At 42.0% G+C, this 26,764-nt stretch overlaps 1 protein-coding gene across 4 annotated transcripts in view; it reads left to right on the top strand.

Moving 5' to 3' along the window:
- LOC102073008 (uncharacterized) overlaps positions 1 to 26,764 on the top strand; it is a 370,008-nt gene that overhangs the window by 286,099 nt on the left and 57,145 nt on the right. For 2 of the 4 annotated variants that reach the window (XR_012578937.1, XM_074534753.1), the window contains exon 6: positions 25,609 to 25,709. Coding sequence is in view for 2 of the 4 variants with exons in the window: in XM_074534753.1 (XP_074390854.1) it covers positions 25,609 to 25,693 (85 nt within the window). In the remaining 2 variants the exon portion in view is untranslated. Of the gene's footprint in view, positions 1 to 25,603; positions 25,710 to 26,764 lie in introns of all 4 variants that reach the window. The other 2 variants (XR_012578936.1, XM_074534751.1) reach the window with 1 other exon arrangement.

The raw sequence follows: 26,764 nt of genomic DNA, 5'->3' as shown, positions 1-26,764 counted from the left end.
GTTGTAGCATGGCCTTTCTCTAAGCACAGAGCTTTGGCTCGTGGAGGGATGCATGGAGGACAGGAAAGAAAAGTCAGGGTCTCCAAGCACTCTCCTTCTTCTTCTGGGGTTCTTCTCTCTTTATTGCTGAGATGGGAAAAGCATCACCCTTTTTGAGGCTTGTCCTCTCTATACTGACACAAGGCAGGCAGAGAAACCCTTAGGGGTTATTGAGTTTAGCCCTGTATTCTCTGTGTGTGCATATGTAAAATTGCTGCAAAATGCATTTGGTCTTCTGGTTCAAGGACTAACAGCCAAGACAGGGGCAAGGAATGAAACTCTGGTGATTTTATTTATATGTATGTGTGCATGTACACATCCACAAATGTATACATTTATATTTGTGTGTGTAACATGGTTGCGAATATTAAAAATATTATATAGAAGAAGCTTGTGTTATAACTAGGTACCACCTCCAAGACTCCCAGTTATTTCCATATAGGAAATATGGAAATTCCCAAGAAAAAGCAAAGTCAGTACAGTTAGCTCACTGAGCTACTTAAAGAATTAAAGTGTTCTGATAGGCAGTCTGTTAATTTAGTTTAACGGTAGAATCAAACTAGCCTAATGCAAATAATGAGTCACAAAAACTAGTCTGTAAACAGTATAGTGAAAAGAAAAAAAAAATAACCTTCCAGACTGGTCTGCTGTACCCAAGGTAAATTAAATATTTAGTGGTGGCAGCAGCAAAAAATGAAATATGAGATCTTGCATCCCAAGTTATTAGTGACCTGTTAAAAGACAGGCTGAAAAGTGCCTTTACCAAATTAAAACTTTGAAAAAGGGACAAATGGGAAATGTCAAAATAAAAAATCTGAGGAAAATGATTGTCCTCCTGGCTCTTATTATTTTGCAGTTCTGAGGCTGTGGCCACTGTTAAAGCTAGTGAAGCAAGAATGGCACAATTCAGTCTGCTGAAGTCTGTAATGGAAATAGTCTACACTGATGGGCAGACAGTTGGAATTTGCTGAGATTTTGATTACAATTGCGTGATCTGTTCACTGCATGTGTTTTTTTGTTTAGTCTAATTTTCAGAAACTTCATGGGCTTTTTTTTTTTTTTAATAGAAGATTTCATTTGGTTTTCTGTTCCCTATGTTTACAGTACAGCCATCCTTAATGCTTAATGGTACTAAATAATAAGAATGCCAAAGCGCTTAATTTAATGTCTGCTATTGATCTCTGGACTGTTTAGCAAATGCCTTACTAACCACAGAGGGCTATATACTGCCCCCACTTCCATCTATGTAAATCTCCTAAAGTATTGGGAACCTAAGGTCAGTTGATCAGCCTCCTAATTGTGTTTCCTGCTTAGAAATATTAAAGGTTTTCCTCATCACAGACAGGAATTATTATTTCAAATTCTGTTCCATTATTCTTTGTGCGCCTCTCTGCTCACTGAGCACTCAGCTCTCTGGACACCTCTCACTAATAAGGTTTCACTTGCAAGAGCTCACATTTGTCTCAGTTTTCTTCAGTATTTCTGGCAGCGCTGGTAAACATAAAGGTAGTGAGAGAAGGGAATGCTGAGCTGATTTGTAAGTGAGCAAAGCATTTCTTAGTGAGGTCAGATCAGCTGACAGCTTCTCTCTGTCACCCAGCACCCTTCCAGGGTAAGGACTTCTTTGGTACCAGCTCATATGAGCTGGATGGTCAGATTGACAATTTGCCAATTAATGTGGCGAGATCAATGCCACTCCCGTTCTTCCCACAGCTCCCCCAGTGCTGTGTCAGTGATGTCACTTCTACTGCTCTGTCTCAAGAAATCTCTTGGAAATGCCTCCTTCTTTTATTTTATTGAGACCATCGGGGTATTGTAGAGCTACAAATGCTTTAACAGTCTCTTCTCCTAAAGATCTGAGCCTGAAGAAGCTGTGATTTACTGTAAATTTTGCATTAAAGCTCTTGGCTTTTATTTTCAGCCACACTTCAATCTTAAGCTTTCTCTGCCTTTCCCACCTGCATTGTAGACTGACTGTTGCTAGCAAAATCTATCACAGCGTTACTTTGCCAGCAAGAACGCACAGATGTAAAACTAATTAGTTTAAAAAACATGTTTTCATTTGTGTCTTGTGAATACAGTAGTCCTCAAGAATTCAACAGATTAGGAATTTTTTTGAGACTTGAATTCTGGGGTGGCACTACGTTCTTTCAGCAGTGCATCTCTGTCTCAAATGGTGAAGTACCCTGGAACAGAAGTGCAGGTTGAGATTGCCAAGCCATTTTCAGTTATCTCATGGTCTTTCAGTCTTGTGTCCCACTTCTCCTCTCAAGTAGGTTCTCACCTACTGTACTCTGCTTATCTAGTCATGACCCAAAACCCAGCACTACCAAGCACCTCAGTTCCCATCAGCAATCTCTGATCTTTTACTGAGGCAGGTTTAATAAGCTTGCTAATAATGACTTGTAGCATACTGGTTTCTCGTAGACTCGGGCCATCCCCCATTCTAGGTCTCCAAATGTGCTTGATAAATTATTTGAATTACTCTTTCAATTGCCATCTGTAGTTCCTCATAAAGAGACTGCTATTTGCCATGCATTGTGCCAAATCACGCAATAGTTTTTTGCAAAGCCAGGGACTGTACTGAAATCACCAAACTCGTGTCACTTGTGAGCTGCAGTACAATAACAAGTCAGCTTTAAGTAGATGACAGTTGCAGTCCTGAGAGCTGAGAATGAAGGCCTTGGAACTCTGACCTGCAAATCTCAAAAATTATGGGGAGGTACAAGAGAAGAGAATTTCAAGTACCTCAAGTTTTTAATACATGTATAAAATTTTTCATATAAATATGAATCATAAAATGAATAAAATGTCAGTGTTATGCATAAACAAATACAGAAGCATATGCATACAGATCTACACTCACACATACATATGTTGTGACCTTCTCCTCCCTCCCCTTGCCTTGAACTTTCTGCTTGAATGTGTCCTAATGGTGGAGTGACGATCGTCAGATCTAAAGAAATTTAGTGCTGCGTGAAACCTTGGAATAGTGACGTCTGTTGAATGTGGACAGTTTTGTTTGTCTACTGGGAAATCGAATGAACTTCCCAATTTATTTTTTTTTCAAGTTTGCATTGCCCTCCTCCTCCCCACCCAAGGGAGGGTAGCTTCAGGAGAAATGGCTGCTTTCTTGCTTTCTGGTGTGGTGTAAAGTTTTCCGTCGAGAGACAATAATGTACATTCCTCTGGCAGGACGGGATGGATTTTTTTGTTTCTCTTGCTGTTGTTTATTTATAAGACATTTCCTCTTGCTTAGTGGAAGTTTGATCGTAAGAGGCTCCAGTGATTTTCCTTCCCACCTCTCCCCTCCCTAATTTCTCTGCCTCGACACTCGCTCTGGAACAGAGCGAACTCAAAAAGCCCATCGGCGCAGGGCGCGCTTCGCAGCCAAGCCCTGCCACTCTCCAGAACTGTGAGGTGATTCTCCTTCGTCACTGCTTGGACCAGGAACCACAGCCCTGGTGAGTGGTGAGCTCCCAGAATTTGATGTGTCAAGCCTTCTATTCTCGGGGCCGCTGCGGCGAAGCAGGAAATAAAGGGTTTTTTTGGCTTTTTTTTTTTTTTTTTTTTTTTTTTTAAGACGAAAACAGAATCGGCTTGGAGCGCAGAAGGAATACGGAGCTCGGAGCGCGGCGGCCGCTGAGCCGAGTGCGGGGAGCTGGGCGGAGCGGGGGGGCCGCGCCGCCCCGGTGTCCCCCCGGTGTCCCCCCGGTGTCCCGCCGGTGTCCCCGCGCTGTCCCCCCGGTGTCCCCCCGTGTCCCCCCGGCCACCAGCGGGCTCAGGGCGGGCGGCGCGGCCGGGCTGCGGCGGGCGGGGGCGGTCCGGCCGGGGACACGGGGCGGGGGGGAATGTTAATCCTTCGCTTGGAGTTTCTGTCTGGCAAGTTTTCGTGCCTCTGTGTTCTGAGCATTTACATTATGCTCTGAATACCTGATTGCCCAGCCAAGCAGAAAAGAAACTCTACAGTGGATGCAGAGTAAAAGAAAATGCTTCTGTGGAAGCCACCTCTGGGAATAGCAAGAACTAGTTGGTTTATAGGCTGCTGGTCCATTTGAGGGAACGGGAAAGGTTGGATTTTTTTTTTTTTTCCTCTTTTTTAACTCTCTCGCTTCCCTTCTGTTCTCTTTGTGTCTGTACGGGGAACTGGGAATCAGGAAAACAAACGTACTTTTGTAGAACTTCATATACAAAATCTTGGATGCCAAAGAAATGAGTGTCTCAGCCAACATCAAGGTACTTGGAATTATTTTCAGCTGTTGGATAGGGAAGATAAGGCTTAGAAAGCTGCGGGGATTTGCTCACGGCTGCATGGGAAAGGAAGAAAAAAAAAAAAAAAAAAGAAAAAAAAAGAGTAGGATGAGCACCTCTAGCTCCAGGCCCAGATTGTCTCCTTTTGTCCTCTCCTGCCCTGCTGAACATATCACTTCTGTTAATTTTTTTTTGCTGTAATGCTTAAGAAGGCCCGGGCAATGCGTGGGCTGTTCCATTCATCCCTCATCATCTTCCATATTATCTGACTTGAAGAAATGAATCATTTCTTGACTAACATTTTCTACTTCTAACAAAGTAGGCATATAAGAAACAGAGGGTAGCAGTCAAAATATTTGTATTTTGAGTTATTATCTTGTTCTTTGAAACATGTCCCTGGCAAAAGACCAAGATCTTTAATGGAATCAACATATCTCACACAGGGTATTAACTAGGCAGGATTCTTCTCACCCTTGTCTTGCTTTTGAGTAGCATTTATTCAGCAGGTGTTTCAACAAGCTTGTCTCTGTGATACCCAGGGAGTCAGGCCCTCTTTGACTACTGCTGGTCACCTGTGACATACAGAGAATTCCAGTCACCTTTTCCCTGGTTTTGTCCCCATTCAAAGTCCTAAGAACTCTACATAGAGGCTGGTGGTGAGCAGTCCTCCACTGGGGCTGTCAGAAGCTTTGACACTGACTTCAGAACTGAGCTCAGTGTCAAGTCACGTCCAGCCCGTATTAAGGTCCTTGCTAATTCTTATAACCAGCAAATAATGTAGGATTTGGTGGCTTTACTCCCTGGCAATTTTTTGCAAATGTTTTTGTTTGTTTTGACCCATGTGGGGTTGTCAGTCCCTCCCCATGCTTCAGTTTGAGCCTCAAGTTTTACTAAGCCTGAAAACTTCAAGTGGAAGACAGAACTTTTGAGTTCCATCTGGTTTTGCATTCGAACTGTAAAGAACTGAGAACTCCTCCTTTTTCATGTACCAACCCCCAGGTTGACTGCAGACGATTTTCAGTGCTGAGCAGCAAGGGTTAGCTGTTTCTCTTCATTCCCTGGTGCTGCAGACCTCTCTCTGAACTTTAACTAAATCACCAGCTCTCAACAAAACCCGCAATTAAGTTGGCTGATCCCTTCAGTAAAGAGTATTACATACACATAGAAATAACCTTTACATACATCAAAGCCTCAATCCAAATGGCCCCAGCTTTTCACTAAATTGATGTTAAGATCCAAACTTGGCTGTTGCATCACCTTTCTGCAGTGTACTCAAAGCAGCTGACAGATCAGAACATCCCAAACTTTCAGGCAGTTCACATCACAGATAGAAACATAATGGACTTTTTTTCTCTTCTCTGAATGGGCTATACTGAACGCCCACACACACTTTTGGGTCTGATCTTTGAAGCTTATCTCTGATTTACTTTCTCCCTCCAGGCAGTGTAAGTCTGAAAGACATAAGTACTTCTGAAATGGAAAGTTCTCAAAGCACAGTGCTAAATGTCTGAAACTTCAAACTTCTGCCTGTATAACACTTGTTCTCTGGATATACTGAAGTCAAGGGCTGTCACTCTGGCATCTTTCACCAAGAAGGAAAAACAATGTTTAATCTCTTTTTAAGAGTCTCTCTGTTGTTCCAAACGTATCCATGTTTAAATTATTTCATTAATTTATTTATTCTCCAAATCTCTCTGGTAGCAAAAGAACTTGTCTTTGCTGGTATTTATTTATAGCGATGTGGAAAAATTCATCAGTCTTTCTTATTATGGTATAAGCTGCTTATAGACGGTAGGCCAATGTTATAATGGTTTGTCTATGGTCTAAAATCATTAGGGTGAAAATCTGCAATTTCAAATCATATTCTAACTGTCTGTTTAAACACTTTAGGATGGCAAGATGATAAATTGTCTCATTAGTAGTAGCTCCTTTATCTACTGCGTAATAGTTTATCATAGTTGCTTTAAAAAAAAACTTGAAAATTAATACTTAAGGTCATTCTTTTATACATTCACTGTTCGCTTCTAGCAGTAGCCATTTTAGTTACAGCATCCCTTCCAGCTAGTAATCTCAAAGTGCTCTGCACCCACTGCCAAGTTAAACCTCTCTCTTTTACCCATAGATAAAGTGGGAAAGTTATCTTCCTTTGCCTGATGCAAGCAGGGAGAAAATGCTATTCTTTCCCTCATGTTCAAACCACCAGTTTGTGCTTTTGGGGAAGAGAATATATATTTATGTAGTAGAACGAAAACTACTGTTTTCTGCAGAACAGTTGTTTGACGTGATATGCTTGTTGTTCTGTGAGTGTTAACTGCATCAGACAAGAACAAAGCAGAGAAAAAGATGTAATGATAAAGGTAGGCAGATTCATAGGTACTGGGATGCTTCAGATGTACAAGAATTTAAGCAGTATCCAGAGACAATTTTTGCAATAAAGTACATAAAAGCAACTGCCTTGTTTTGAGTACATTTTGCGTTTTAAGGTATTCTCAATTTGTTTTCTTGTTTTTATTGTAAGCCTCTCTTTTCCAAAAGTTGAACAACAGCTTGTTTTCCTGGGTAACAACATTGAAATAGCACTAATTTGACTTCTCATAATTCAGAAAAGAAAGTGAAACTTGATTTTGAATTAGGTCATATGATGAGGAAAGTTAGGAAACTAAAAGGGATTGCAAGTTACTGAGGTAAAGCAGCCACTAAGCAGAGATATCTAATTCTCAGCTGCAGTCAGTGCTTACCTCAAGGATAAAGAAATAGCAAGGTTTATGAATGGTAAGTTGAAGGGGTTTTCTTCCTGTCCTGGGCTGAGAAGGGGAATGTAGGGGTAACATAATGAGAATGGAGAGAAATGGAAAAGGCTTTAGGAGACTTGAATCTGTATCTCAGCTGCATCATTATGATCCTTACCTCTGTCTATTTCTCATCCATCTGAAAAGTAGAATTTTTTCCCCACCCTCACAGAACTACTGATCAGGTTTAGCCAGGCTCAGGCTGGCTAAAATACAGCATGTACATCCCCCCCATTGCTGCTATGCTTGTTTTTTCATCCTTGCAAGCTTCGAGTTCCTGGAACCAAGGCAAGTTCCAGAGCTAGCATGGGTCTGTGCTGCTGGCAAAACAAAGCAGGTGCAAATTACAGTGGAAATGAAATAGCTGGTGCTTGGAGGCAGTGGAGTGCCCAGTTCACCTCAGGGTACATGTCTGCGTTCACAAAACATGGCTATCACGCATACCCTGATTCATTAGAAGTGTTATCCGGCAAACAAGAAGCCTAATCATATTTTAGTGGGAACATTCTTATGATAAACTCAGCTTTGCTGAAACTCTGTGTATAGTGCAATTTCTTCTGGCCGTGTATATTACACAGTGAAGAAAAGCTACCCCGCTGCGTATCAGAAGGCTGTAATTTCATTTAGGGGTTCTATTGACATCATAAACTGCAAGAGCAGAGCTCAAGTGGCTATTTAAGTCATAGGAACTTCAGAGGGAAATTACTGCCTGGCAGCAACTGGCCCTCCCCACACGGGCCCCCATGAACGCACTTCATGTTTTCATCCCTCTGCCTATAAATAATAAATCTCTTCAGTGGCTTCGCAAGAGAGCGTTTCCAAAGCACTGGCGTTATCTGCCGCCCTCCCTGTTAGCCGGGGAAGGACAGGGAGCCCCAGGCCAAGGCGGGAGATGCCCGGGCTCGCTGCTGACCGCGCCGGCCCGAGCGGCGGGAGCTGAGCGCGCCCGTGCCCGTGCCCGGCGCTTTGCTGCCGTCACAACTGGCACAGCCGGCCTCTCCCACTCCTGAGCTGTGGATATGCACCCTGGCGCGTGTGAGGATAAATGCTCTGTGCCACCTGCGATCCACAAAGCCACAGCACAGCCCCTGCTTGTCCCCGCCTCGCTGGAATTGCTCCTGCAGCCCCGGGGCAGCGCCGCTGCTGGGGACGGGTGAGAGGAGAGGGCTTGGCACTGCCCCACGTCTGTGCCCGGCACAGCAGGGCTGACCTTCTCCGTGGTGGGACCTGATGCACCTGAGTATGAAAAAAAAATCCCCCTTTTTTATTTTAGCATTTAAATAATGCACAGGCAGCAGTCGCCTTGATAGAAGTTCGTATATTTCATCCATATGGACTTACTTCAAGAAAATAATAAAGTCGGGGAGCATTTGCTTTTTTATCAGGAAAGCAAGGTTAACCATTCATTAGACCTTGTCAAGAAACCTCAAATTTAAGCCAGGCACTGGCAAAAACTTTTAGAAGAATAATGGATAAGTTTTGTGTGCCGTAGATACCCAGCGTAGGCATTTTAGTTTGTCTGTCTCAAAACCAATGCATCTCAAGTTCCTGTAAATGTTTCATTTCCTTTATCCTCATCTTTTTTCCCAGACAGTAGAAAAGAACTATTTTTGTACCCAAGGTTTTCAAGACCTTGGGGTACTAGATAGGTGTTAAATGACCAGTGGGAACAAAATTACTATTTATGTATTTTTTCTGAACTGGTTTGTCCCTTCTTACATTTAATTTAACAGAATGATGGTTTATAATGTAAACTTTTAAAAAGTGTTCAGTTATAATATTAATATCTCCATTCTTTATAAAGGAAAGTTAATTTTGCTTTTCAATCTAGCTTTTTTCCCTGGAAAAGCAATTAAATCATTACCTCTACTTCTCAAATGTCACCGTCTTCTGATTCCTGAGACCATGGTACAGCTTAAGGGAAAGGGGAGCTTTGAAATTAAATAAAAATGGTTTATATAGTTTTTAGACATGGCAGTCTGCAGTAACTGTGGAGGTAAACTGTTCACACTTGCATTTCATCTGACTTTGAACACTAGTGGGTCTGGGTAGGCAGTTATCCTGGAGAATGTTTTCAGTGTTCTCCATGAGTCTGCAAAAGCAGTTTACACATATGCACACATTGCAAACGAAAGTGGATTTTGAACTCCATGTTGCTGGCTCTGGGGGTAGGGTTGCAGGTGTCAGTAGCATCTGTGCTCTTTCTGCTGCTGTCCTGAGAAGCTCTAGCCAGGTCTTTTTGTGCCATTCCTCACCCTGTGCTTTAGGGACTTCTTAAACTTGTTATGACTGAAGTTACTATGCTGGCTGTGTGCATGCTGCAAGAAAAAAAAAATGAAGTCCACAAACTGTGGATAACAGCAGATCCCATAGTACAGTGAAATCAAAATAGGATGTTGTATGCCAAGACACAAAGTTCTCATGGTCCTTATCTCTGTATAAAATAACTGGAAGTGGTTACAGTTTCCTTCATTTAGTATAACTGAATGTATTGAGGGCTGCGTATCTTCAGTGAGATATTAACTGCCTCATGGCATGCATCCTAATTTCAGGACATGATGTCCTGGCATGAAGATAGAGTAGCTTATTGTCCCACTGAGTCTTGAGTGCCTGAAATCTAAAGCTATGTTACTGTGTTGGTGTCTGTCCAACAAAGATGTGTGTTCTACTTGTACCATGTGGAAAAATGAATAAAATATCTAAAGTTAAAAAACAATTCATAAACACCATATGCACATACATACTGCATGCACAACTTCTCTTTGAAAATATTACAATGGGACACCCTTCCAGATTCTGGTTGTAAAAGACTGTAACAATTTCTTCTACAGGTTTTTAGTCAAAAAATACTGCAACAGTCTGTTTTCTTTCAAATCAGCAAAAGTATAGTAGAACAAAAACTGTTCTTTAAAATGAAACATCGATCTGTCTCTCTAACATACAGTTCTTCTAAAGCTGCCGCCCTCTTAACTTGTAAGTGCCAAAAACTAATTCACACTTGGGGATACTGAGGCAGAAATTGGTGAGGTGACTAATCTAACACCATGTCCTCATGGAGCCCATCTGGCTCTGAGTTGCCTGCCATAGCTGCTGTGATTAGCTCTCCAGAAGGGCGGCTGTAGCCTGTGTGTGATGTGTGAGCACAGGGCTCTGCAGGCCCCCGGGAATGCTGTGGATTGCAGCTCACTCTTGGGACCTGAGCCTTCAGAGCAGCAACACCTGGCCCTAGGGCAGAGCAGGGACGTGTCTCAGCTCTGAAGCACCAAACTTACTGTTACATGTACCTTCTGGGAAAGGCATAATCCTTTCTGCTGAATATCTGCCTCAACCAGAAAAAAAAGAAAAACACCAAAAAAAGGAAAACCAAACAAAAAAACCACAGATAGAGGCTTGAGTGCTCATCTAGTCCCATCTCCTGTTTGCTAAAGTGCAAGACCATAATTTGTTTTGCTGGCACACTGCTGCAGTGTCTTTGCAAAACCGGAGAGAAGCTGTGGGACTGGGTTAGAAATGAGATAGATGACCTTGCCGCAGCAGGGAAAGAGCAGAAAATATCTGACATGCTTTTTCTTCCCAAACATAAGATCTGCATCTGGGTTTAATATTAGATAGGATCACTGAGGAAAATTGTAGTTGGAAAATTCTACCTTTTAATGACTTTAAATGACCTGTGATGTATTAGGCTCAGCAGTGTCACTCTGTAGCGGACTGCATTGTGAAATTTCCTGCTTCCACTAGAATGAGGGGTCCTGATGGTGCCACTTCATCCCTATTGCTGCTTTCAGTGTGTGGTACCCTGCCATGCAGCTACAGCTGGTTTTGCTTTAAAAATATTAGTAGTCTGTCTGATATTATGTCAGTGGGACTTGCTGCTCTGTAAAATGACTGCTCTGTTGAGCCAAGACACAAGTACAAGGGCAAGCTGAGTCATTGGCTGTATTTGGATGTTTTCACATACTTTTGTGGGGAAAAGATGTATACCTGACAGGAGGAAGGCTAATTCTTCTCTGTCAGTCAATGCAAGGCAGAAGGTTTAGTGAGAAGAGATCAGATGGGCTTGAATGAATTTTGTAATTCTGAACGTATCTAGGAAATAGAACTGAATGATGTATAGAGAACTTCTCTGTCAGTGTGGAAAATTAGAGATTTGAACAAGATGAGTTTAATACTGAAATGAAATGAGAAGAAGTTTATGATTAATAGAGTCTGGCAGAGACAGCATACTTATATATAATTTTGGAGACTTAGGAAATGATCCTTGGGTAGATGTGGGTCTGGGGGCTTAAGAGGAAAGGGGAGGAGTGGGCCCACAGGGAAGCAGAGTTGTTTCATCTCTTTGCTGTGAAAGACCCAAAAGTTTACCATAGCAGGCATAAAATGGAGGAGGTTAATCTTCCATTTCAGAAATTCAGACCATCTTTTAAAATATTTTACAAGGTGGAAAAGATAAATTAGGAGTGAATTATGTGTCAAGCTGAAACAGGATTTTGGTTCATCTCATCTTTATTCCTGCTTCTGAAGCAACTGCCATCAGTTGTTTCAGGGCAAGACATTTTCCTTCTGTATACTTTTCTTCCAACTGAGCAATACTGAATGCTGGACTAGGAGGCTAGATTTGCTTACCCCTGTGACAATAAACCTGTGTCCTGAAAAATCACTTTGTTACAGTCATTCATGAATGGCAAGATATGCAGATAGACAAAATTTGTCTTGTCTTACATGGCTACAGATGCAGTTCATAATCATTAAAATTACTCATTGGCCTGTGAGGAGAACATAAAGAAAATTATTTTGTGGAAAGCTAACAGAAAAGGGTAAGATTCACAGCTTACTCATTATCTTCATTCTAGCCAAACAATTATCTGTTTTATTATATTCTAAGGGACTTCAGAAACTTGGGTTGTATTCTCCCGCCAGGACATGGTGAGGTTCTATATATTTTACCTTCTACACTGTTATCTTGAAATTTTCCTTCAGAGTGAAAATTATTTCTCCCGTGAGCACCTTTATATTTTTTCCCTGTGTAAGAGAAAAGCCATGTTCCCATACTGATGTTTTCTGACTTAGAATTGTCCATGTAAAGTCAGCAAACATGGAATAATTATTTCTAATACAGACTTTGCAATAAGCAAGTTTTATTAGAAATGGGGAAAGTGCAGCTCTGGCCTTTGCCTGTCTTTCTTCAGAGTCTCATCCTAGTGCACTTCCCTTTAGGTGGCACTCCCACATTAACTTGTCTATGACCCGAATAGCTGTTTGTGATCTATCATCTGTCTTCTGAAATATGATGGAGAGACTTAGAAATTATACTAATTGTGGTGTCCACATCCTCTCTTCATTAAAAGTTGAGAATTGCTGTTCAAATATTTCATAATCAAAAATTAATCCCAGTCTACCTGTTCCAAATCATATATTACACCCTCTGGGAATGAATCCCAAATCCCCATTACAATTTGGATGCTCTCTCCTCTGGGTATTGATTACAAATTCTGGTTATTGTTCACATACTTTGTCATAGGGGGAATTAATCTCAAGTTCCCGTCTACTGTTCTGGGACTGAAAGCTATCTATAATTAAGATTTTTCTATTAAATGGATATTGACAATGAGCTTTTTCGTCTGCATTTTTGGGGTTGTCTTCTGGCAAGCAAACTCCGTCTGAGCTCACGGAGAAATTCTTCATGCTGAGTATTCTGACCACCAATTTCCATGCTACTGGGGGTGCAGATGCTTTGCAAGAGCTGGTGGCATAACTGGACTGTTCTCTAACGTTGATGTTGGGTAAGGAGACGCAAACATTTTCACAAAGGCTCAGCAAAGTGGAGCAAATAAACAGATGAATAAAACCAGAAGAGTTGCTTCAGAAATGTAGAGGAGGATGTGAGCATGCAATTGTGAAGTGCTCTACAATTGCAAACCTTACGAAATCATAACAATCTTAGCTATGTAGAAGGGAGGAATAATTTGCTCTCCTTTTCAGCAGTGGATAGAATAAGAATGAAAATACTGTGGTGAAAAGTAGCAGTATAAAAATACCAGAGAGACAATGTATTTTTGATAGGTGAATCTGTGTTCCATCTGATTAGTTTCAGCAACTTTGACTACAAAACTAACTGCTGTTATTTCCACATACATTCAGTTATTTTTCATAGAATGATGAAAAGCACATAGGAAAAAAAAAGAACTCTTCAATTCCATAGCTGTGTCTATCTCTGTTTCTTCACGGGCAGAAAATGGGATCAGAACAGCTCTGTTTTTCAGGGAATCTGGACTCTGGGCATAGGTTTTGGTGTTTCAGACCCACCACTGCTGCTAATAGACATGGTGTTTCCAGTGGCAACAGTTGTCTCATGCATTCTTTCACACATCAGAAAAGATCCCCGTTTCCTTTTTTCCCTCTCTTCTTTAGCAGTGGGCAGCCCTGCAACCTTTTGATCATACCGACTTTGTACATTACATGACTGAACTCAGCTATGCCAAACATCCTTTTAGAAAGTTTGACATTTGTGCCATTTGAAAAACGGGAGGGAGAGAGGAGGAGAGAGGGGGAAGAATGAATCCTGGCGGCTTCCTCCTGCCCTTTTGATTAAGAGTGCAGTAAGTCAGCAGAAGAGGTGGGACTTCTAACAAGGAGGCGGGGGTGTGAGCTGGTTGTGATCTGTGATGTATGCACAGGCATGCACATGGAGGAAAGGAAAGAAAAAGACAGAAGACAGACAATGAGAAATTACTACCAGAAATTAAATAAGTGATGTAAAGTTTATGGTGACAAGCAAAGGGACAAGATGAGACAAAGGAAAACGGCCTTTGGTACTATCCAAAAACTGGTGAGGGAGGTTCAACTTAGGACCTTCCAAGGGCCCCTTAAGACCTAATAATGTTAATTTTGTAACACATATGTGTCTGTTCTCTACTTTGCACCTGCTGTTTTCTGTGCATATTCTATTCTGGTTTTTTCTGGTTTATGATAAATTTTGTGCAATCATTAATACTTCCAGTTTTTCTAGATTTTTGCCCACCTCTGCTGTCCCAGTGTTCGAGATGGTGCAGAGTTTATGGAACTGGAACATCTGTTCATATGTTGGCATGCAAAGGGAACAGGGACAAGGCTTATTATGTATTCTATTGTTTGCAAATGAAGGAAGGGCTTTGCATAAGTTCATAGCAACTTCACAGCTTGGGCACTTGGGCTTCTCTGTGTGCTTCGGACATCATCCCAACCAACACTCAGCTTCAGTCTTCAGACTGAAGCTCATCTCTGCTGAGGTACATGAAGGCCTTTGTAAAAGGGAAATGCAGGGGTTTTTTACATCTTCCTTCAGTTTAATCAGTGCTGGCCTTTGCTGAAGATTACTGGACAGAGTGAAATGCTGGGTTAGTGTTTTGTGAGAGCTCCTCAGATATTATTTTTTTAGAAGAGGGAAAGAAAGGAGAAAGGAAAAGGGCTATGTGAGGAGAAATAACAGGCCAGAATAGGCAGTGACGTTGGACAGGCTCTTTAAAAGTCCTGAAGAAAGAGTACCAGCTGTTTTAAAGTAAGTTTGCAATGATGTGTAAAATATTTCTCTGTGTGAAAATCCATATTGATTTTCTTTTGCTTTGTTTGTATAGAAATTGTTCTCAGAATAGAAAGGCTTTGACATTCTGCCTTCTCCTGTCCTTAATAAGTCATTTGTGTCGTCCCCTCCTACACACACATGTGCTCTGTCTTCTCCCTGGCCTTTGGAAAAGGATGGCAACTTGCTGCTTCATCTGGATTAATGGATAATGGTGTTGGAGACCCTGCTACAACTCTGGTGGTCATGGCATCTGTGGTGGGAGGGAGGACACGCTTTGGGTGGTGACAAGAGTGGTTAACACAAATGGCTGGTACAGTTAATTCCTAAATGAGCTGGAGGTTAACATCGGAGTCCTTTCAGTTGTTTCCACTTGGCTTCACATACAGAAAGGCAACTTTGTTTCTTGGTTGTTTTTTTTTTTTCTTTGGCAAAGGTTGACACAAGTAATCTGACGGGTAAAATTATGGGAAAACAAGCACCTCTTGAACACTGTACATGCTAGTCCCTGTTCTTATGGTAAGATTTTAGAGATGCTGTGGTGAGCAAAGCCTCATATGTCCAGAGAGAGAGGGAACTAAGGAGAACAGTTTTCAGTCAGAAGAACATTGACTCTTATGCAGCAATAATCATAGAATCATAGAATGGTTTGGGTTTGAAGGGATCTCTAGATCACCAAATTGCAACACTTCTGCCACGGGCAGGGACACCGTCTACTGGACCCTGTTGCTCAAAGCCCCATCGAGCCTGGTTTTCAACGCTTTCAGGGATGGACTATCCACAATGTCTCTGGGCAACCTGTGCCACTGCCTGACTAACCTCATCATAGAGAATTCTTCCTCATATCAATTTAAATCTACGCTCTCTCAGTTTAAAGCCATTACCCTCTGACCTATTACTTTATGGCCTTGTAAAAAGTTCCTCACTAGCTTTTTTGTCAGCCCCATTTATGGGAGAAGGCTGCTTTGAGGTCTCCGCAGAGCCTTCTCTTCTCTAGGCTGAACAACCCCAACTCTTTCAGTCTGCCATCACAGAAGTGCTCCAGCCCTCTGAGCATCTTCATGGATCTCCTCTTGACTTGTTCCTATGGAGTGGAAAACCACAGAGTCTTGCTGCTTGGTTTTCTTGGAGCACTCCCATTGCTTGTCAGGGTGCTGTCAGCTTCCCCAGATTTTCTTGCAGCAGGCCTGGCTGTTGTGGTGTCCCCATCTTCCATTTCCCAGCTCCAGGTGTCAGACAGCTGTGCTTCTGAGGTGGGAGGAGGCAGCCAGCGAGGAGCTGGCAGTGTTGGTGCTCACCCCACTTGCTGTCATTGCACTGAAGACAAATCCTATGGGACAGCCCAGGGCAGTGGGGGCAATAGAGCCTTGCAGGAATCCTTAACTGTGGGAAAGAGGGAGAAAATGGCTCAGGGAGCCCCACCTACAAGTGGCTCAGTGCAGAAGGACTCACTGAAGTATTTTTAACACGGTTGGGTATAAATGACCCATTTTTACCTCTGCATACATCATCTGCATCATCCCTTCACTTCCTTCCTCTTTAAGTGATGTGTTATGCATAGATTTGTCATTTACACTCCAACTGCATTTTGCATTATTACATTTTAATGATATTTGAAGTTCTTGCATACATATTTGAGTTCCTGATATAAATGAAAAAAGAGAAATAATCAGCATACTTGGTTTATCTGATGGCATAAAAATGTTCTATCATAACTTTGGCAATTTCTTGACTAAGATCAAGCACAAGATCAAATACTAAGAGAGGATCCAAGTACATCTCTCTATCTCAATGTCTCTAAAGTTAGGGTTGTTCAAAGTCAACAGCTCAATTTTGCAGTTTGGCACCATGTGTACCTCAGATCAAAAATATTTAACCAACTCTCTCCCTTCAGCTTTGTAACTTGTGGTTTGGGTTAAAATGAAACAGAGGTCTGAGTGGTCCTTGACTCTCACTATTTTTTGTAAGTGAACATCTCACTTACAAACAAAGCATATTGGCTTTGTTTGAGGATGCTCTGCATGATCCAGAGGGTCTAACCTCCTCCATCCCGTATCTCATGCAGACTTACAATCTGTTATAATCTATTAGGAATCTTGAGGCTTGAGGGCAGAATTTTGCGTAGGGATAAAAGATGCTTTCATGTTGGTGCTATGGGATATTTTTTTTTTTAATTCTTTCTCTCATTTTCCTTTCATGAAAATTCATTAATCTGTGACATTTAAAGACTCTGTCTGAGAGGTGTCTGGAGCAGCGGCCGACTGCATACATCAATAGTTTCTCAGAGTCTGGCACTCTGTCAATATTTGGGGGCCTCAGTAACAGCACTTAAATGCACTGCCTGCCTGCCGTCACGCTCCTAGCGCGCCCGGGAGAGTCTGAGTGAGGGGATATTAGCACGACGAGTCCTTTCACAACTGGCAACACTTTAGAGACAAACTGCTTGGTAGGTATCTCTCCTCTTCCCTCCCCTCCTGTTTTCTGGCATGTCTGCTTTGTTTATCTGATGTGATTTATGTATTTACACACAAATATGCATCCTGTGAGGGGGCATCATAAATCCTGAGGCTAGAGGTGGTATTATGGCATTATCTATGTAACAATGGAAATGGGCTGAAGCTGGATTTGGACCCAGAACCAGATTAAGCTTGGGTTGACTTCTGGGCCAGTTGAGTCAGGAACAGAGTTTTGTTTGGATTTCATGGTGCCAAAATCTTTAGAGTTCAGTTCCAAATAATGAGGATCTTGGACTAAAATATTACAGGAAGTGCTACTGTGGCAGTATTTCAACCAGCTCCAAACCAGAAGTGGAAAACAAGCCATTTCAAGACTTGGGTTCTATTCAAATAAAAACTGTTACAGCAGGTTCAGAATCCAGACCTTCTGTTCCTTTTTTAATCCTATCCCACTGCATAAATTGGATTCACAGCTGAATATTACTCTGGATTATCCATGAAACCTCCCTTCTCAGAGTTAAGAAAACCAGGGAAGCAAAATGCAACATTTTATTTGTTTCTCTGGTGGAATGGGAAGTACAGTAAAATAAATTTGAATTCACAGATGTTTATTGATATCCTCCTTCCCCCTTTTGTTTGGTTGAAGCATTATGGCTAGAGAGCAATCACTGTATTTTATGATACAGCCATGTTTATTTTCTCTTTACCCGTTGTGCTTATTATGTCTTGCTTATTATGTTACTGGATATGGCTCTTGAAACCAGGTTGTCTAGAGAAGTGAAAGGCCACGGTGTCTGGAAGTTTGCACTGGCTTTTTAGAGTTGACTTCTGGACAGAAATCAGGCCATGAAACTCTGTCTGAATCTTTCCATTTCTAGGTATCGTCAGAATACTATTTTTTTCAACCTATTTTATGCCATATATACTAAAAGAAGATTAAGGGATAGAGGCAAAGTAAGCCCCTCATTATGAACATTTTCCTGACTGAATTTTGGGACCAAATTCTTAGAAAAATATATATGAATCAGAAGGTCTCTGAAATCACTTCCTTATCTTTCCTACTTTGCAAGTCCTGTAACACCAGCCAGTGCTCCTTAGCTGTGACCTCCAGCACATCCTCCAATGCTGTCTTGAGTTGACTACTTCTTCATCCTTTTCCAATAATGTTCAAAAACCTTTTTTTCAACAAACTTTCCCTGGTAGCACCTGCAAAAATTTGGCACGATAACAAAATAGACAAAATTATTGTGTCGTACCTACCTTGCAAGACTAAGTTGGCAGCAAAAATAGCTAACTACCATTTCTCAATAATTTCTTTGCTTGTTTTAGCACTGTCTCATCTGCTGCCTTTATCTTGATTTTTCCCTTACTCCGACTACAGCTGCGTCTGATCTCCATTTTCCTGTTTGTGTCCCAGAGCACCTGCAGTTATAGAGTATTTTGTCACCTGTTGGAAAAAAAGGAAAACCCTGTGAAAGTTTACAAATGTTTCTGCAGAGGCAGTGAGTAACAAGGCATGAATTCACTCCTGCTTCAGGCTGAGCAGCAGTGAGAAAATAAACAGGCTGAAGGTTTCTGAGCATGCTGGAGATGCATCTGGCTAGATGGCAGCAATGGCCAGTAAGTGCAGTCAGTTGACAGGGAGGAGGATTTATTTTTAATGACAATAATTTCTCCTTTAGTATGGTGGTGGGGACACATGTATGCTGAGGGGAGTGGTGGCCTGCAAGTGCTGCCCTTGGGCAGAGCAGGCCTGCCTTGGCACCGTCCAGCTTGGGCTGTTCTCTCCCAGCCCCTCGCAGGAGCCGTGGCTGGGCTGCGGCCTCGGGGCTGGGAAATGGCACTGGGGTCTCCTGGAGCTGAGCAGCAGCCCCAGGCATGGAGAAAATTCTCTAGCATGAGGTTAAAGCTGCCATGGGAGTCCAGCATCTGAGGGCACCCATGATCAGGCCCTGAGGGCAGGAATTCTCGTCCCATGTGCTCCACAGTTCCTTCCTTCTCAGAGTGCGCTTTGCGCTGCCTTCCACAGCCTCAGCAGAGGAGCGCGCGAGCTCAGCGTAACCCACGCACCTTGTGTACCCAGGGAGTACATCTCAAGGCATAATGGGGCACATTTGAATTCTGTCCCCAGTGTTTCAAAAACGTGACTGACTTTATTGTCAGTGACAGCCATGTATGCTCTGAGAAACCTCCCCACCCCCAGCCCCGAGTGCTCTGTGTTGAAGAGTTCATAGTATCGCAGTCCTTTCTGTTTCTATGGTATTTATTTTCCAACAAGCTCCAGTTGTCTTTCAACTAGGCAGTCTGGCCTTGTGAGATGCATGGGGTCCTCAAAAGAGAGGCAGGCACACCTCTTCCCTGCAGTCCCACAGCTGTTTCCACCTCTCTGCAGATACTGAACTTTCATTTCCCATTCCTGCTGGTGACAATTGTGTGCCTAAAGCCCTGCACAGGGAATTTGAAGGTTGCCTGTGAGGCTTTCCACTTTTTCAAATTCTTTCAATCCAACTAGTCTTCCTTCTCTGGAGGGAAAAGAGGATTTGTCCCCAAACAATGGGGGTACAAAAGTGCTGAGGGGATCTTGGGTTTCAGGCTTCATTCATTACATGTCCCTGTTGGTTCCTGGTAGCTGTAAACGAGATGCTTTCTTTGAGTCCTGAAATTGATGAAGCAGGAAAAATCCAGCCTTGCTGTCCGTTCATATTTTACATCTATTAATAAGTAATTAATTAAAAAAGAAACTGATGTTCCCATGATGGGTTGCTAAATATATGCGAGTGCAACTATTGGCATTAAAAAGAGATTTGACTGCAGTTGAGGAGTTATTTATATTTTAGTAAATCATGTAGGCCCCAGCTGAGATGAGCAGTCTCATCATTGTTTTAGGCACTGCACAGACCTGCTGTAGGAGGTGCATGTAAACCCCAACAAACTCAGAGACTGCAGAGACAAACTGTGGGCAGAGAGACCACCATAAAGAAATCAAATAATAACTCACCTTGGGTGCAAAGATGGAGGCTGAATCAAGAAGAGAATGCACATCCCCTGCTTCCCTATTCTTTCATTAAGTCAAGAGCTCGTTGACTCACAATTCAGCCCTTAGATTTAAATCTGGGTAAAACTGTTGAATTAAATTTTTAATTTGCTGAAAGATGCTCACCTCAGATATGGATTAAGCAAAATTATGCAAGGAAAAAAAATAAACTAAGAAGAAAATAAAAGTTTTGGAAAGCCAGAAAATTTTGTTTTGATATTTCTAAACAAGGTTTCTGGTTTTGTTTTGATATTTCTGAACAAGGTTTCTGGTTTTGTTTTGAGACTTAGTCAATTTTAATTGAAATATATTGAACATAAACAAAAAAACTAACCCACTTCTTTAAACACATAGGTGATTTTTGTTTGGGTTTTTTTTTTTTTTCTCCTTTCCATGTTCTCAGTTTGGTCAGCTAGCCAAATAAATTAGCTATTTGCACAACTGTAGTTCTAATTAGAATGTTGGGCCCTGGGGACTTGGGCTATATATTTCAATACAGTACATATTTATAATAGTAAGTACCCTGCCTGGTACTCCATATATAATAATAGCAAGCAGTCAAGTCCACTGGGAAGATGGGGACACTAGGGAAGACCCAGTGCCTTTTAGCTCTTCAGATTTTTACTTGCAGTGGTAGTTATATTTTGGAGGGTATTGCTTACAAGATAAAATTTGCATTTATTTGAGCAACTCACAAATGGGATTCACTGCAAAGCTATCATAATGCAGAAGAAGGAACAAAGGATACGTTCTCAACCAAGGCTGACATGTAGACACTTTTAGAGATCCTTGACGCCATAGGAAAAATGCTGTTTTCACACTCTACCGTGACCTCCCAAAATCCTGAAAACCACATAGTTAGGTACAGGGGCTGCTCATAAAGTGCTGTGACTGTTCAGCTTTATTTTTATCCATTTGCTGTTTCTACCTTGCAAGCAGTGTAGTCATTTCTGTGATCATTCCTGTCTAGAAGCAGTTTTCTCTGTTCCAGTTCAGAGCTGCAGAGCCCATTTTCTGTGAATGGCTTCCATGGAGGAGGATTCTGGCATCAGGTATTCCTGATGTGGTTTTTGCTTGTGCAAGTTGGCCACTCTACTGTAGATAGCTGGTAGGAGCTGAAGGAGTCACTTGAAGTTTGGCTGTATGGTACTCTTCCTCATCTTCTTTTAACTGAGCTGGTTTGGTTTTTTCTCCTTTTGCATGTGTCCATGAGCAATAAACCCATAAATTTATTCAGCCTTATAACCAAGTTAGAGAAGCTCTAATAATAGAGGGGGAGATATTTTGTTCCCAGCACAGCCAGTGTGGTATTCATGCTGCTTTTTCTCACAGTACAGCCTGAGCTCTGGCACCCAGGGCACTCTGCCACCCTGTCTGCAGTGCCTCATGCTGTGATTTGGCAGTGGTGATGCTCCCTCCAGGTGATTTCTCTGCAGTGTGCAGGGCCAATGCAGGTTTTGGTGCTGCTCCAGTCCCAGCTGAAGGGCTCAGGTGTACTTCTCATATGATCTTCATGTAATGAGACAGACTTCTTCCTATGAACCTGTAGTGGGTGTGTGGGGAAGGAATATGCCTTAGGATTGCTAGGCCTTGACTGCCAAGTCAAAATTTACAGAAGTTACAGAATTTTCTGAGTTGGGAGGGTCCCAAAAGGATCATCGAGTCCAACTCTTAAGTGAATGGCCCACACAGGGATTAAACCCACAATCTAGGTATTACTAGCACTATAACCAGCTGGCCTGATCTCAGGGTCAAGTCCTTCAAGATTAGGATGAGGCTTTCTAGTGGAGAATTCTGCAAGCTTCACTTTCCCTTGACTGAAGAGTTGTCACTGCACCAGTCTTGGTCTGATGGTTCAGCTGCAGAATGACACCCAACTAGGGAGCCATGGATAAAATCTAAGAAATGAGACTTGACCAAGCCCTCTCAGACTCCCCACAAGTATGCTTTGATGAGGTTGGCTTTATGCAGACTTCTGGAAACTTATTTTGACATCTGTGAGGGTCTCATATTACTTAGTCCTTACCTTCAGAAGTCTGGGACATTACTGGACCAAACAAGGGTCTGCTCCAAGCTGTCAGATTTCTTTCTCCGTTACCTCCCAGCTGTCCCATTTAATATATGGCTGATGTGAATATCTGATGGTGAATAAAGCACTGAAACAGGTTGTTGAGAGAGGTGGTGGGTGCCCCATCCCTGGAAGTATTCAAGGTCAGATTGGACAGAGTTCTGAGCAAGCTGATCTGGTTGAAGAGAGGGGTCCCTGCTCATTTTAGGAGGGTTGGACTAGATGACCTTTAAGGGTCCCTTCCAACTCAGACAATTCTATGATTATAATTCTATGGTAGGTACCATGGGATTCAAGATAAGTGAGAATGTGGTAGGAAAAAAGGTAGATAAGATGGGTGGAGACTTGACATGGGGAGCTGAAAGTAGGCTGCAATATACAGGAGGGCGGGCAGGCATTTTTCCTTAGTACATATCACAGAATCATGCATATAGGGGTCTGCCTCTACTAGTCTTTCTTTGTTCAGGAACTCCACTGTTAGATTCCAGTGGTCCTAGCACTCAACCCAAACATTCCCATGAAAAAGAAACACAGGTCCTCCTGATGTTGCTGCCAGTGGCCTGGGGTACAAAATTGTGGAGAAGTGAAATTTTTATTTCTGGTTGTTACTGTTCTCTTTGTGCGCTTACTGCTACAGTACCAAGCAAAGGTTGTCTAGACCAGAGCTCAGGGCTACTTATTTTCCTCATAATCCATTTCCTTTTGCCAACAGCAGTGGCTTATGTGGCTAAGTCAGAAGGGAATGCTCCCATCACAGGCAGCCTCTTTTCTATGATCTTCATTAAGCTTTGGGCCATTAACTCAAGATGCGTGATTATTTTGTTTGTTCGAACAGCAAGACAAGCAGAGTCTCCTCTGAGTGTTTCTTTCAAGCAAACCAGCATGACTGAAAACTGGGAGCTTGCCAGAAAGCGTTACGTGAAATAGTAGTGGCAGGTTCATCTTAGTGTGGGCGGAGAGGGAGCGATGTACCCTCTCTTTTACTACTTCAAACATGCAGTGTCCATATGCCATAGTTGAGTTGGTTTATGGATGGAGAATGAAGGATACTACTCCATCTCCTTCGTGCAGACACTGTGTGAGCGCTGTGGAATATAGAATCCTAGGGATATGAGTATCAGCTGTTGCTGCAGTCCAAACACACAGCATCAGCAGAATGCTATAGACAGTACCGTTTTCCTCCTTTATATTTAGTGTTAGTACACAGAGCCAAATACTAAAAGGGGGGTGGGTGGGTCACATGATGAAATTAATACCATTAATTATTTAGAAACAATCAAAGGAAATACAAGACATCTGGCTTTAAGCCCAAACAACTCATGGCACTGCTGTTGCCTTGTAACCTCATCAGCTCTCAGTCCAGTCATCTCTCTTCTTTCATTATGAACACAGGAGATGCTTCCCCCCTACTCCCCCTTCCCCATCCCTCTTTCCTGCCTTATTTCTGGCAGCTTGGAACACAGATCACAAGACTGAACTATATAGTTTACTGATTTTGTGTGTATAAACCCTGATTAGTTCTGTGGTGAAAAGGCATCCCCCCACATCCCCACGCTATACAATAGTGTTTGATTAGCAGTGTGTTGCAGACATAGGTCACATTTTTTCTCCTCATCCTGATATTGGGGAGTAGCTGCTGTAGGAGGAAAAGGCACTGTTGGTGCTGTAGTGCTAAAAGTCATCAAGCACACGTGTTGCAGTAGGCTGTGCACAACATGCCGTGAGAGACGGTTCCTGCCCTGACAAGGAGAAGCTCCACGTAGGCAAAAAAGGGGAGCAGAGCAAACATCACAGCAAATGGAGGCGTTGTACCCATGATTCTGCAAGAGGACTGTGGCAGACCCAGTCCACTGGCCTTGGCATTCACCTCCCCCTGGCTGAAGCCAGTGGTCTTATCCTTCGTAGCCGTGGCCCAGGGTTTTTCCATCAGACTGATCTTTCAGTGGAAATGCTTTTTCTTGAAATGAAAATTTTCTTAGGGAATAACTGTTTTACCCAAGAAAAGTCAAATAAATATTTGCTAACTGCTGGTTCTGAAAGACTCATTACTCTTTTTTTGCCCGTCCTTTTTCCAGGTAGTTGAAGACAAAATTCTGTTTTGGTTATCTGAGGGGTGTATTTTTGTGGAAAGCCCTTCTCATGAGGAAAAAAGACACACTTCACTGATGCTTCCAGCTCAAGAATAGAGCATTTTGAGGTCCTTTTCCCTCAAGTGATTATATCATCATGATAAGATAGTTCCATATTCTCTTCAGCTCAGTCTTTCTTAGTATAGATGATTTAATACAGTTTCATTATGAGGGTCTCATCTTCCATAGACAAATGGAAGTACTTACAACTTCCTGAAATGGTTTTATCAGGGCAAAGCAAGGTTTTTGCTGGTCATTCTACTTTTCTGTGCGTCGGTCAATGTGGGCCCATTTGATGGCTCAAATGCTGATGTATTGAAGTCATTCTCATTACATCTTTGTCTGGGGAGAAGCACTTTCATTTTCTTTCTTTCCTTGCTTTAATGCGAAAAGCATAGATTCACTGACTGTTCTCTTAAAGGTTGTTGGGACTTGCTTTGAAGAGCTCTTCTTTTATGAAAAGGCTGAGACTTCTGTCACAGTAAGCATCTCCTGGCAGTCTTTACCTGCCCTTGACTATTATTTTGAAAATGCACATTCCCAATTATCTGTGAAAAAGTATTGAAATATGCTTTCTTGGTTCTGGGAAGCTTGCTTTAGGCTCCTGCTCTCTATTATTTGTAGTATTCCATAGCCTACTCTTGTCCTCAGGAAACGATGGCATCAGTTGAACATATTGGGTGTGATTTTTTGAAATATGCAGTTACCCACATTTGGTTCTTTCTGCATTCAATGTGTGTTAACACTACCTTCAACAAAGGCAGAGTTAGGCCTATGCAGAAGGCTTTAAAAACTGAAAATGAAACCCACCTCTTGCACTCTGGGCTATTTGCAGGCAAGAACATATGTTATGAGTGCTTCTGCTGCTTTTCAGGGTGTTTGTTAAAGGTGCTTAGACTCTTCTTTCAGTAATGGAGTAATTAGTTTTGATGTTATGATAGATTTGTTTCTTTTATATTGTCCCTTTAAGTGTATCACGTAAAGGTATTTTATCTCCTGGAACTAAATGTAAACAAAAATTCTAATAAACTAAAAAAACCTCAAACAAACAAACCAAAAAATGCTGGTTAAAAAACCCCACAACCTCTTAGATGAAGCTGTTCCAAGGTTTTGTTTATTTGTTTCCTTATACTAAAGCCAGTACTTTTTATTTTGTTTTCCTTAGATGTAGTCATTAAGTACAGTTTCTTGTTTACATAAAACTTACAGTTTTATTTTCCTTTCTTCTTCTCTCCTTTCTCTTTTCCCTTTCCTGACATCTGCATCGCATGTTGATGTCAAGAGCAGCAGTGGTTGGCAGTTTTCCTCAACTTTGCGAGAGAGAGAGAGATTGTGTTGGAATGAAACCTTGCTCTGCGTACAGCCTGCTTGAGATGCAGCATTGAAAGGTATAATCTCAATTTCTGTCTTGAAACCAGAGATGAAAACCACAAACAGGTAGAAATCTCGATGCCAAACCACCTGTTGAGTTGCAGCCGAAAAGCCTTTGGCAATACTTTCCTCACTGTATCCAGTTGGAACAGTTACATGGCTGATTCCCACAGTATCTGTCTGTACCTGTGAGTTTGGTAAAGAGGCTAATTCATTTGAGAAGATTTGGATTGAAATTCAGTTAGAGCTAGCATGGCAAAGAATCTTCTGCTATTAGTCTTCCTTTTTGCCTGGAGTAGCATGCATCGCTCGTACAACTCAGTTCAGAATTGAAAATACCAATCCTGAAGTCACATGCTGTGTATTAGAGAGAAAAATGAGATTTGTTGAAACAGCTTTGTGTGGAGTCCAGATCTGCAATAGCATGATATCCTGAAGGTCACAATTGAGGTGACTGGATGAAACTGTGAAGACAAAAGTTGTGAAATACCCTGCCGGCAGCATCAGTGCTTCATCTTTTGAGGGTATTACAATTCAGAAAACCACTTGAAATCAAGTTAAAATGCTATCCTTGAACTGCTACACATATGCTCCCTGTGACATACGCATTACAGAAACAGCCACTGTGTTTTATTATGGCATTACAATTTTGGACTCCACCCACAAAAATTAATAACATTCTTCAAACAAGAGTGATGTAGGATGCTGACACATTTAAGTCCATATGTTCTTGGACTTGTGTCCTCCAGTGCATGAGAGAACAAGAAATCCCATAATTTTTCTTATTTCCTGTAAAGCCATGCTGGTAAACTAGTAGAATATAAGTGCTGGCAGGCTGGCAGGATTTGGACCATGAATAGCTGAACAGCAGAGCCATATTTTATACTTTTACATGCTCTTATTTGTCCTATTCTGTTAGTGGTACTAGTTGACTTTCATGGGTTTGCACAACCATAATTTAGAACAGATTTGCACCACGCTATTTATATTTGTGCAGATTGCCTCATGTTTGTGAAACAATTATTTCCTGTGGATCTGTAGCATTGTCCAGTGTTGCGGAATGCTTTCATAT

The sequence above is a fragment of the Zonotrichia albicollis genome, chromosome 2 (assembly GCF_047830755.1).
Source record: "Zonotrichia albicollis isolate bZonAlb1 chromosome 2, bZonAlb1.hap1, whole genome shotgun sequence".
Classification (NCBI taxonomy): domain Eukaryota; kingdom Metazoa; phylum Chordata; class Aves; order Passeriformes; family Passerellidae; genus Zonotrichia; species Zonotrichia albicollis.
The sequence above is the reverse complement of the archived record's forward strand: the minus strand, read 5'-3'. Positions and strand labels throughout refer to the sequence as shown.